This window comes from Coenobita brevimanus, chromosome 25 (assembly GCF_032717465.1).
Source record: "Coenobita brevimanus isolate Jiangsu-jjx chromosome 25, ASM3271746v2, whole genome shotgun sequence".
Lineage (NCBI taxonomy): Eukaryota > Metazoa > Arthropoda > Malacostraca > Decapoda > Coenobitidae > Coenobita > Coenobita brevimanus.
In genome coordinates, this window is record NC_136978.1 from 36,606,719 (window position 1) to 36,619,967 (window position 13,249).

The 13,249-nt window shown below is 44.8% G+C and overlaps 1 protein-coding gene across 1 annotated transcript; it reads left to right on the forward strand.

Annotated features, from left to right (window-relative positions):
* The first annotated feature begins 11,158 nt into the window (after window positions 1–11,158).
* LOC145393816 (uncharacterized) lies at window positions 11,159–12,929 on the forward strand. Its single transcript, XM_080267860.1, has 2 exons — window positions 11,159–12,428; window positions 12,553–12,929. Exons 1-2 carry the CDS (start codon window positions 11,159–11,161, stop codon window positions 12,927–12,929), a joined length of 1,647 nt encoding a protein of 548 aa, XP_080123986.1.
* Window positions 12,930–13,249: the final 320 nt, after the last annotated feature.

Here is a 13,249-nt window from a genome sequence, read left to right on the forward strand (position 1 = left end):
CATGCAGAAGATGTGTGTGGTGTGAGACGTATGCATGGTGGTGTAAGAAAAGGAAGTGAATGGTGGTGCGAGGAAGTAAGTATGGCTGTGGCTGAGAAGAGACGTGCATATGAAGTGTGGCTGCAGATGAAGGATGAGATGTCATATGAAAGGTATAAGGAAAAGAGGAATAGGGTGAGAAGGGCTGTGCGTGATGCTAAAGTGGCAGCAGATGAGAGGTAGGGTAGGCGGCTGACAGAGAATTTTCAACAGAATAAGAAAATGTTTTGGAAGGAGGTGAAAAGGGTGAGAAAGGGAGAGTCTGGGAAGGAAGAACGAGTAAAAGCAAAGGATAGAACGATGTTATTTGAGATGGATGTAGTAAGGAAGAGATGGGCAGAGTATTTTGAAAGATTGTTGAATGTAGAGGAGGAAAGGGTGGCTGAGATTGTGGCGGATGGAAGGGTGCAAGGAATAAATGTGTTGGGAGAGTTGAATGATTTTTTGATCACGAAGGAGGAAGTGGAGAAGGCAGTAAAGGAGATGAAAACAGGGAAAGGTGCAGGTATGGATGGATGTGCTGTGGAATGCCTGAAGGGTGGTGGAGTGACTATTGTTGACTGGTTAGTAAGATTGTTGAATGTGTGCTTTGTGAAAGGAATGGTGCCAATTGACTGGGCAAGTGCTTGTGTGGTTCCTTTGTATAAAGGCAGGGGTGATAAATATGAATGTATTGGCTTTAGGGGTATAAGTCTGTTGAGTGTTGTAGGTAAGGTTTATGGTAGAGTGTTAATTATGAGAGTTAGAGAAGGTACAGAGGGAGTGATTGGTTATGAGCATCATGGCTTTTGGAAAGGGAGGGGATGCGTGGATCAGGTGTTTGCTGTGAGACAAGTGTGTGAAAACTATTTAGCGAAAGGCAAGGATGTGTTTTGGGCATTCATGGATTTAGAGAAAGTGTATGATAGAATTGATAGGGAGGCTTTGTGGACTGTTCTAAGATTGTATGGACTTGATGGTAGGTAACTAAAAGGGGTGAAGAGGTTTTATGTAAATAGTAGAGCGTGTGTATGAGTGGGAAATGCTGTGAGTGATTGGTTTCCCGTGAAAGTGGGGCTGCGACAGGGATGTGTGATGTCGCCTTGGTTGTTTAATATTTACATGGATAGTGTTGTAAGGGAGGTGAATGCAAGAGTTTTGGGTGGAGAGCTGAGTCTGGTGAATGTTGATGGTGGAGAGTGGAATCTGAAGCAGCTGCTGCTTGCAGATGATACTGCACTGGTGGCTGATTTAGAGGAGAGACTGAGACAGTTGGTAGAGGGGTTTGGAAGGGTGTGTGAAAGGCGGAAATTGAAAGTAAATGAAAATAAGAGTAAAATGATGAAGTGTATGAGGTTGGTAGATAGTAGGGGGATGAATATAGTTTTGAATGGCGAGTTGCTTGAGGAGGTAGAGTGTTTTAAATATCTAGGGTCACATGTTGCTGTGGATGGAAGAATAGATGCAGAAGTGAAGTTTAGAATAAATGAAGTAGGAAAGGTGCTGGGAGGAATTAAAAAAGTGTTTAGATGTCGTTCGCTTGGAATGGATGTAAAGAGAAGGCTGTATGAGGGTATTGTGGTACCGACTGCATTATATGGGGCTGAAACATGGAATATGGGTGTAGCAGAGAGGAAAAGTTTGAATGTAATGGAGATGAGGTGTGAGGAGTATGTGTGGAGTGACGCGTATAGATCGAGTGCGAAATGATGAAGTGCGAAGGAGAACTGGAGTTGTTCGGGAGATGGCTGGTAGAGTTGAGCAGAGGGTGTTGCGATGGTTTGGGCAAATGGAGAGAATGGATAATGAGCAATTGGTGAAAAAGATAACTAGATCTGGTGTGGGAGGTGTAAGGCTGAGAGGAAGACCACGAATAGGATGGATGGACAGTGTGAAGAGAGCGCTGGATGCGAGAGGGATGTCTGTTGAGCAAGGAAGAGTGGCTGTGCATGAGAGAAATAAATGGAGCGAAATTGTGAATGAATAAGTGATGACGCAGACCTGAGTGTATATTCTCCTGCATTTGGTCTGATCAGCTAGTCAGGTCAGGTGCGGGTAAGGGGATGGGTCTTTTATGATGTGGCAGGGGTAAACCAGCTCTGCTGTCGGGCCCTGCTGCGGATGTCACTGATTGCATTGCGCAGTTGACCCTTGTGCAGTTTGGTGCGGTGAGGATCTGTCCGTTCTCCCCTTTGGGGCTAAGATGCAAATGAATGTGTTTGAATGGATGAGTAAATGGGGAGTGTGTCGTCCTGTCTCGGCTACCTCCCTTTCCTTGGGGGAAACAGCCTAGGTATATAGATAGATAGATTGGTGCTTTTCAGTTGACTCCCGCTACAAGTCTTTGTGATGAGTCAGGCATTTCCCCAGTCTTTTATCATCATTCTGTTCTCACTGTCAGGTCCTATACACGTCTCCTTCACTTCCCTACAAGTAAATTACTCCTCCCTCCTAGCCGTCTTCAATGTTCTTTTCGCTCAGATTCCCATCTTATTCCATTTTCCTCTCGGGTCCTCATCCCTCTTCAGTCAATTGATTTTACCTTTCCTCCAATTCTTGCACTACGTCCAGTTTCTTTCCCACCCTGGCTTCTGCCTCCGGCTATAGTCTGCCCTTTCTATTTCCCTTGTTCTAAGTCTTTTCTTCCCTCAGACATCCTTTGTTCCCTTTTTCTCGAACATATGTCCTGTCACTCTTCAGCTAGGCATATCGTTCCTGACGGTTCTAAATTTTGTCATGGTGTTGGGTTCGCTATTGTGTTCCCTGACTACTTTCACAGCACGCTTCCCTCCATTGCCAGTATCCTTACTGCAGAAGTGTATGCTATTCGTTTTGCTCTGAAATCTCTTCTGAGGTTCTCTTCTTCCACCTTTGTTATATTCTCTCGATTCTATCAGTGTGCTCACTTCCTTACACAGCACTCCTTCTCATCCTCTAATCACCCAGATTCAAGAGTGGCTGTTCCGTCTTTCTGTTGGGAAGAAGTTGGTTTGCTTCTGCTGGGTTCCTAGCCATACTGGAATTACAGATACGGTATAGGTAAGGAATGCTGCCACCAAATATGAGTAGTCGTCACCAACCTATTTTAAGAGTGTGTTGCTTTGTGGGGATTATACGAAGGAGAGAATGTTCGTTGCACTTGTCATAGATTGCAGGAGAAAGATAAAGATGAGTGTGGGGTTTGATTGCAGTTTGTTTCCTTAAATGGGAGTATCTCACACGAGCAATACTGAGGTGAGGGCTGTTTCATGCTGAAGCTAACCTCACGGACTCTTTCCTGCCTCTCTTTGCCGTGCCTCTCCTCTCTCATAACTCCTTCTACTGTCTCTCCCATTTCCCATGTATATGACTGGTTGTCTCACGTGTAAGGGCACGGGTGTGTGGAATCTTCCCAAGCCTGGGGAATTTCCATCCAGCATCACACTTTGCTGTGCATGAAATTCCTAACTGAGAATGTGCGTCACTGTTTCCTCTAGCTCTCTTGCTCTGGGACGACTTTCGTTTAACCTCTGAATTACATATATACGTTACTAACTCTTAATGAGGAGTAGAATGTAGTACCAGTCGAGCAGGGCATTACTCCCAGGGTTGATGGAAAGCTGAAGACATGGAGAGCTCGAGCTCCCATTTCATCAGCCCTCAGTACTAGTTCCTGACCATCCACCTTTGCTGAACTTTTTCAGCGTGTTAGTTACACAGAGAGTAGGCCAGCATGCCCTCCAATACAAGTTTCTCTAACTGTCAACACCAATCTACATGCATAGTACACATGACACTACCTTTTCAAAATTAAAGAAAAATGGCATTCCACAACTATGCCTTGGAGTCCCCAGGAGGGGGGGAACCATAAATGCCCCCACCATCCGCCCCTCTCCCGATGATGACTCAGTATGCCTGGAACCACTGTCTGACTCACTTGTTCTTCATTTCTGCAATATTCGTGGCCTTTCCACTAACTTTCTCTCTGTTGAACACCATATCTCCTCCTTTAAACCTCACTGTCTCTTCTTAACAGAGACTCAGCTGTCTGGGGCAACTGACAGCAAACCCTTTTCTTTATCCTCCTACTTTCTCAATACTCATTTCAAAGCCAAGGGTGGTTGTTGTGTATATATACACAACGACCTATCTTGCTCTCATGTTCCTGAACATGATTCTTCTGAATTCTCTACTCTCTGGGTCCAGCTTTCCTGTCATTTTTTGACTAAATATATCTTCACTTATCCCCTAATTCAACTGACTATCAAAAAGGCTTTGACTATCTTCTACGAAGGAACACATTCTATCCATCTCTCCTTTCTCTGAAACCTCCATTCTGGGAGATTTCAATGTATACCACCACCTTTGGCTCTCCTCAGCTTTCAATGATCCACCGGGTAAACAAGCCTACACCTTTTCTATCTGTAACCCGCCACATACCAGTGCCGTTTTAAAACGGTCTGACAAAATTCCGTGGCCAGTGCCAGTGCCATTTTAAAATGGTTTAAAATAAAAAACTTCACTGTGACCGCATTTTTCAAGATTCGCGGGTAAAAATTGGCAGGGATGAAAGGTAACTGTTCCTCTACCCCCAGGCTATCAAGGCCATACACTCACTCGCTCTCCCCCTCACGCTAGATCTGCCTCACTCTGCCTTTGTGCCTCACCCAGTGCTGTACATTGTGAAGGCATTTTGTAAATATTTTCATGTAAGTTTTACACTGTGGAGGCATTTTGTACATATTATCATGTAAGTGTAAGCTGTAAATATTTTCTTGTAAGTGTAAGGATTATGTAGTGAAATCAAGTTGCAAATACCTTCTTGTAAGCTCCAGGATTGTATGTAAAGAAGTCAGGTGGTACCTATCTTCAAGTAAGTGTAAGATAATGCATTCACAGTGAGAAAGACATGCAAATTGTGGTAGATGCTGAAGTAATAAGTAATCAGAAAAGTGTATTGAACATTGCTATACCTTCCCAGCATAAATACCTGAGTATACCTTATATAGAAAACGACTTTCTCTCACGTAAATGGTGAGCGAGGGAAAGCGGCTATACCTGTGCATGAGTGTGCAGGACTCAATAAAACTCATTTCCGAGCCTCAGTGAGCATTCTAATGGCGAAATTCGTTATTTCCATATCAAAATCTATCATTTTAGTGAAAAAAAAAAAAGGTCGAAAAATGGCCGGCACTGGGGTGACCCATAGGGCTAAAAATAGTTGGCACATGGCGGGTTAATGACCTAGAGCAGCTTGTACAGCACCCTACCCATATCCTTGACTGCCTTGGAGAGAGCTCTAGCATACTTGACCTCTTCCTTACAACTAATCCTTCTGCTTACACTGTTACTCTTTTCTCTCTGTTGGGCTCCTTCGATCATAACATTATCCTGTCCTATCATTGGTACAGCCTATGGACCCTCCAAAGAAACGTGGTCTGTGGCACTTTGGACCTATGGTTTGGGAGGCCCTCAAGCAGTACTTGTTGGATTTTCCCTGGAATGATTATTGCTTCCATGGCCGGGAGCCATCTGAATGTGCCTGGCACATTACGGAGGTTATTCTCTCGGGCATGGAAGGATACATTCCTTTCTCATATCCTTTGACTAATGCAAGAAAGGCTTCATTTAATAAAACTTCTTCTAATGCTGTCCGCAACAAGGAGAGGGCCTATAAAAGGTAACGGAGCCATCCCATCCCTGAATCACATCTTTCTTATGTTTCTGCCCGGAATCGTGCTAAGTCTGTTCTTCGTTCTACTAAAAATAATTTCATCCATACTAAATGCTCTCAACTCTCCAACTGTAATTCCTCCTGATCCTTCTGGCACCTTGCCAAAAACTTTTCTAACAACTTTACCTCATCAACCTTCCCTCCCCTTTTCTATTCTGATGGCTCTGTAGCTATTTCTTCTACCGATAAAGCAGATCTCTTTGCTTAGACTTTCTCCTCCAGTTCCACCTTAGACGATTCTGGTGCTGTTCCTCCATCACTTCCCCCCTTTGATTTCCTCATGGCTGGCATTAAAATTTCTTCAGCTGATGAATTTTCTGCCATCACTGGCCTCAATATTAACAAGGCATATGGGCCTGATGGAGTCCCTCCTGATGTCCTCAAGAACTGTGCTTCTGTGTTTACACCCTGCCTAGGCAAACTCTTTCACGTTTTTCTCTCAACTTGTAGCTTTCCTTCTTGCTGGAAGTTTGCTCTCATTCAGCTAGTCCCAAAGAAGGGTCCCCATTCCCAACCCTCTGACTATCGTCCAATTGCGTTAACATCCTGTGTCTCAAAAGTTTTTGAGTCTGTTCTTAACAGAAAAATTTTAAAGCATCTTTCCTATCACAACCTTTTTCATGATCGTCAGTATAGGTCCGTCAGGGACGTTTCACAGACGATCTTATCACCTACCTTTCAGACTCCTAATCATCCTCCTTTGGGGACTTTGGCGAAAGCTTTGTCATTGCAGTTGTCATCTCAAAGGCTTTCGATAGAGTCTGATATAAATCACTAATTTCTAAACTGCCCTCTTACGGTTTTTATCCTTCTGTCTGTGCCTTCATCTATAGCCTCCTTTCTGGTCATTCTATAGCTGTTGTTGGAGACGGCCATCGTTCTTCTCCTAGATCTATCAACAATGGTGTTCCTCAGGGCTCTGTCCTATCACCAACTCTTTTATTGATCAGTGATCTAAGCTGTACATCTAACCCTATCCACTCATACGCTGATGACTCCACCCTTCACCTTTCCTTTCGATTTCCACAACGTCCATCTCAGCAGTTACTTCAGCAAGCAAGGGATGAGCCTATGGCACACCTAATGTCTCACTTGGCTCGTATCTCTGACTTGGGTAAAAGTAATGTTGCTTTTAATGCATCAAAGACTCAGTTCTTACACCTATCAACCCGATGAAATCTTCCACAGGAGTACCCACTAATGTTTAATATCCTGCTTAATCCTGCATCATCCTTAAACATACTTGGAGTTTCATTCTCTCGAGACTTATCTTGGAGAGGTCATATTACATCTCTTATCAAAGCTGCTCCCAAGAGATTAGTTATCCTAAGCCGACATTGTACCTTCTTTACACCTGCACAGTTGTTGACTTTATACTAGGGTTTTAGTGCCCCTGTGTAGAATACAACTCTCATTTGCGGGGAGGCTCGCCACATACAGCTCTTCTCAATAGGGTGGAGTCAAAGGCTTTTTGTCTCAACTCTCCTCTTACTGGTAACCTTCAACCTCTGTCTCTTCACTGCACTGCTGCATTTTTATCTTTCTTCTATCGCTACTTTAATCTCACTGCTCCTCTGAAGTGTCTGTTTGCATCCACCCACCTCTGTGAAGGGCGTGTAGCACCTACAGTATATAGTAACAAATTCTCATCCCTTTTCTGTTCAACTCACCAATGCAAGAGTTAACCGTTACTCCCAGTCCTTCATTTATGCAACAGGTCAACTCTGGAACTGTGTCCTTTTGTCTGTATTTCCTACTGCCTATGATTTCCAATCTTTCACACACAGTGTGTCCACGCATCTCGAAATGAACGGATTTTGAATTTGGCTCTGTTTTGTATTTTGTTTTTTTCTTGGAGGGAACGGTTTGCAGGCTCATGGCCTTTGGTTCCTTCTTCCTTGCTTAACCCTCGAAGGGTATTGTTAAGAAGTGAGATTTGCCAGCTAGGTGCACGAGAAGCTTCTCTGCATTTCGTGTACGGTAGTTACGGTATCGGTATGAGTCAGAGTTGCCAGTTTGCCTGCTGTTTGTGAGCGTAGTTATTTAGCATGTTATGCATTAATTTTTTTGTCCTTTTTCGTTATACTGTTTTATTTAAGTGATTACTTGTTAAGTTATGTAATTTAAGTTCGTATGGTAAATGATTTAGAGTGTTATTTAATGTAAGAAAACGCTTTACATGTTTTGATATCTCAGAGTTGGCAACTGTTGTTCTCGTAGAATGTACAAGTAACTCGAACAATGCAAGTTTATATAAGGATGGATAAAAGATATGAAGAAGTTCAGTCGGGTTTCAGTTCAGTTTGAGTGAAGTTCAGTTGGTTTTCAGTTTACAATGGTGGTAATGAAATTTGTGAAGTGTTGCAGGCGAGCATTGAATGTAATTACTGTCAGTGAAGATTATTTTCGGTACTTGTGAAAAACTGTGAAGTGTTTTCAGGCATTAAGTGTAATAACTGTGAAGTGTTGTTAAACATTAAGTATAACTGCAATCAGTAAAGTGTGTATAGCTCCAGTGCTTGTGAGAATAGCGAAGAGAAGTTGGAAAGCATTAAGTAGAATTATTTGGTAAATAAAGACAGTGAACTTTCAGGAGCCAGCGTTTATTTTCGCCTCAGCTGATCTTGTGTACTGTACACCTTAAGGCTGACCATAGGAAGAACAACTCACTGGGCCACGTCCTTCCTATACTGGACTACTGCTGTTGGAGCCTGTAACAGTGTAGGATGAGGACATAGTAGGGTAAAAAATGCCGCAGGCGTGATGACCTTGACCTTTGACCTTTAGGGTACGTTGGGTACACCTGTGTCTCATACCTGATGACCTTGGGGGTACATTGGGTACGTTGGGTACACCTGTGCCTCAGATCTGATGACCTTGACCTTTGACCTTTAGGGTACGTTGGGCACACAGGTTCATGGCAGGTGATGAGTCAGCAGGTGTTAGGGACCATAGAGGTCATTGACCTTTTTGTACCCAATGACCTTGGCATGACCTTGAATCCCCATCCGGAACGTATCCCCCCCCCTTTCAGGTATTGTTGCATCACCCCCCCCAAGAACATGTTATATCCTGTTTGTACACATGACCCCCAGGTATTATTGCGTCACCCCCACCACCACCACCAAGAACATGTTATATCGTGTTTGTACACGTGACCCCCAGGTATTATTGCATCATCCCCACCACCACCAAGAACATGTTATATCGTGTTTGTACACGTGATCCCCCCTCCCCCCACCCCCCTTCCCCAGTTATTGCATCATGTTTGGTAATCCAGGTTGAAAGATGATGTTACTTCGTGTTTGTACACGTAGCCCCCCCCCCGCCCCGCCCCCCCAACACCGCCACCACCAAGAACATGTTTGTACACGTGCCCCCCCACTCCCCCACCCCCACCCCACCACCACCACCAACAACAACATGTTTGTACACGTGACCCCCCACCCCACAACCACCACCAACAACAACATGTTTGTACACGTGACCCCCCCCTCCCCATGGTACTGTTGCATCACCCCGTCCCCCCCTTCCCCAGTTATTGCAACATGTTTGGTAAATACAGCTTGAAACATGTTATTTCATTCCCCACTTGGTAAAACAGAGGTTCGATTTGTAGAGAGAGAAAGAGAGATGGTGTTAACCCCCCCCCCACCAGGTGTTTGAACTTAGAGCATGTTTATCCCTAGTGGTAAAAAAGAAATCACATGTGGTCCTCGTAACATATTTGTTCCATTTCAAAATGTCATGTATGGTTTTATTTAACGGGTTATGTGTGGAGGTTTTAAGACACTCCAACCAACCAGCCAGCCTGTCTCCTTAATTGTGGGGGGAGAGAGAGAGAGAGAGAGAGAGAGACCCCACTCCCCCCTCCCCCTAACGGTTTCCTCACTCTGGCTTTTTTACCCGACCAGCCTCGTCCACCCCGCGCCACCCAACCTACCACAGACGCCTTATTTGTGGAGAGAGAGAGCACTCAGAAGGGTTATGTAACATTAGTCCCGCCACCCTCACACACACAATCACACACACACACACACAAAGAGCACGTTATATAACCTTCGATGCAGGAGAAATCCTGCTATCACACACACACACACACACACACACACACACACACACACAAAGCAGGAGGCGCATATTCCCTCCTTTGTGGTAAGTGAAGTGGGTTGAGGGCGGGAGGGAGAGCATGTGCAAAATATGAGAGGAGCCGAGGTCTGCTCAGATTGCCGGAGGCGAAGGTACAAGCCTTATGCCAAACACAAGTGTCGTTGTAAGTCAGTTAGTTAACACCATTTTACTCCTCAAATCACCCCCCCCCCAAGAAACGAAGATAGTAATATATTAAACTAATTACCCATTCCTAACCCAAAGCTTATTTGTATCACCTACGTAAAACTAACACCCCATAGAAATAAATACAGTAAAATAGAAACTAACTCATTCCTATCTCCAATAATGAATATTTTTTTCATCTTTTACAGGGCGCCATCCCACCCACTCACAGAACACACACACGCTATCACCCATACATCAAACGAATCCCCGTGATGGTGGCATTAACCCCTCACCCGAATCTAACAGACCGACTTCTCCACATCCCAGTACAAGCGGGTATGGGGGAAATGAATGGGCACGTGCGGCGGGGATATCAGACACGCCGGGTGATTATGTAACCCCTCCCTCCCCACCACCAGCCATACCACCACCCATACCACCACCGCCCCCACCACCTGCGATCAGAGAGAAAGTTATGTTTGAAAAGGGGGAGGGTTTAAATATCAATGATGATGATGATGATGATGATGGTGATGACGAAACTCCGCACATTCTTGAAATAGAAGAGGCGTTCGGCGGGCGTTATATTTCCATTATCTTTTCCATTCCAAAACATGAAAACCCTGACCCAATTCTGTACATTCGCCAGCATTTTCAGTATTTCACTGACATGCTAAGTTTAGTTTATCAGAGTCGTATACCTAAGAGGAGATCATTGAGAATTTGGTGGATGATGCCACTGATTCTCGTCAAACAGACTGACGACCAACATTATCAGCAGGCTCTATTTTATTCAATAATACCAAGCATCAATGCATTGGTAGATGAGCCAGAGGTTGTTGTACAGCACCTCCATGATTATCTCCATGAAAGACTTGAAACCGATTTGCAGTATCTGGAGGCAGGGGGTGGGTTTTAGATGGCATTCGTTACTTCAAAGTAACGATTTGTATTCTAGAAAGGGAGAACGGTGTCGGTACCTTTATGCCTTACCCGAAGGAAGTACGTGGGAAAGAGTGGGTATTCAACCCTCCTGGTGATAACAATTGTTGCATGGTTCGATGTCTCGCAGCATACCATCTCTTTACCAACCCCGGGGAAGAATGGTCCCACACAAAGAGAATGGTAGCCGAGTTGTGGTGTTGCAGAATGATAGTGTCACTCGGTGATTTGAGCTTTCCAGTAGCATTTGAAAAGATCCACATTTTAGAGAGATTAAACAATTTCTCCATATACATGTACGGGTTGGAGCCAAGCGACACGCAACACACAGCTTTCCTGGCACGAAAAGGGAGCAAGAATGTAGTATATCTGCTTTTGGTTGGCGGACAGCACGGTATGCTCATCAAATACTTCCACCAGTGGGTCAGGTGCTACACACGCCAAAAATTCCTCTTCTACTGTCGCACTTGCATGTACGGATGTAACAGTCAGGAAAACCTTAACTCCCATGAGCAGGGGTGCACAGCTGAACAGACGCTGATTTTCACAGAAAAAGGGGAAAAAAAAAGGTTCAAGAACTATGCTTACACCAACCCCCCATCTCACCTGGCATTCTTTGCTTTTGAGTCGAGAATGCACGAGCATTCTGACGCTGAGTATGAAACATTAGGTCTTTCTCCCATGGTAAAGTCTCTTCACAAACCAGTCGGGTATGCCTATCTGATTATTGATGACAGGGGGGAAGTCGTAGACTCACATGCATATGCCTGGGAGGACGCCGCCACCAATTTCATCAACACCACATCAGATTCCTGGGATCGTATTCGCGCGAGTATCCCCGAGTATAAAATCCACTGGGGCGAGGAAGCCAAAGCTAAATTTGCGAGACAGGACAGATGTGAATTGTGTAACAACGAGTTTACTGGGGGTCCTGATAAACAGGCCCATCACAACCACCGACTTCCGTCTAATAATTACATAGGAGCATACTGCCATCAGTGTAACCTGGCCTGTCACAACTTGCGCAAACGACTGATAACTTACGCTCACAACATGATGTATGATTGCTCCCTGCTCCTTAAGGAAATGGAGCGTGAAGCAGGCGACATTAGTGTGTGGTGTAAAGGCGGGATGACATTGTTAAGGGTTGACATTGGCAATATTCGCATGATGGATTCCCTGGCATTTTTACAAGCCGCTTTGGGTAAACTAGCTGAGTTGCACGTGGCCAAGGGACTCCCTCTCACATACACCCGTCACATGATAGAGAACCTACCCCTCGAGGGTCAGGAGCTCTTAATGACAGGCAAGGGATTATTCCCTTACGAAGCAGTGACGTCATATGAAAGTTTGAGTGAGATGGAGCTCCCCACCAAAGAGAGATTCTACAGTCATCTAAGACAGGAAGGCATTTCAGATGAGGAATATGTCATAGCCCAGCGTGTTTGGGATAAGTGCAGGTGCAGAGATCTCCGGGGTTACATGCTAAATTACGTCAGGTGCGATGTTGGATTCCTAGTGGATATTTTCATGCACTGGTGGGGCATTTTAAGGGTATGTACAGTATACCCTAGACCCAGTCTACTATGTCTCCCTGCCAGCCTATGCTTTTGATGCCTTCCTCATGTCCTCAGGAGCTGAACTAGACCTTCCCTACAACCTAGAATTGTACCGACTGATGCGAAATAACATTTTCAGGGGACTGACAACAGTTGTCAGACAGAAAATCACAGCCAGGAATAAGTTTACCGATCCTGTGGGGTTTAACCCCGTGGTTGAGAAAAGGTCCTGGATTCTCTACCTGGACCATAATGCCCTCTACCCAGATGTCATGCAACAACCACTGCCAGTGGGAGATGTTCACAATCTAACACCCGAGGAAACAAAAGATTTCCTCGATGTTGGGCTTTTGAATCACGACACCAATGAAGAAAAAGGTTACTGGATCAGGCTCACCACGAAACCCGTTCGCCCATAAGTAGCAAGAGAAACCGATGAACTGCCCCTGGTACTATCACACAAAGACATAGGGCCCTCTCTCTTGTCCGACTACAGTACTGGTATTCTGCAGAGAGAGGGCGAAAGCTCCCCAGCCACAATCATAAACTCGTGGCCTGTCACGAAGGAAAGCACGATGTGTTGTACCCCCTCCCAACGTTACAAACACAGTTGCAACTGGGGTTGGAAATTGAGAGTATTCAAGAGATTTACACCTTCAAGCAACAACCATTCCTGAGGGATTTCATTCGCAGGAATGTCCATGCCAGGCACCAAGCCACCAGCAAAATCAGGCAAAAA

Coding starts and splice junctions, on each gene's coding strand:
- LOC145393816 (XM_080267860.1), top strand. CDS start 11,159: ATGATAGTGTCACTCGGTGATTTGAGCTTTCCAGTAGCATTTGAAAAG. Junction 12,429..12,552: donor CAGGTGCAGAGATCTCCGGG/GTTACATGCTAA, acceptor TCTCCCTGCCAG/CCTATGCTTTTGATGCCTTC.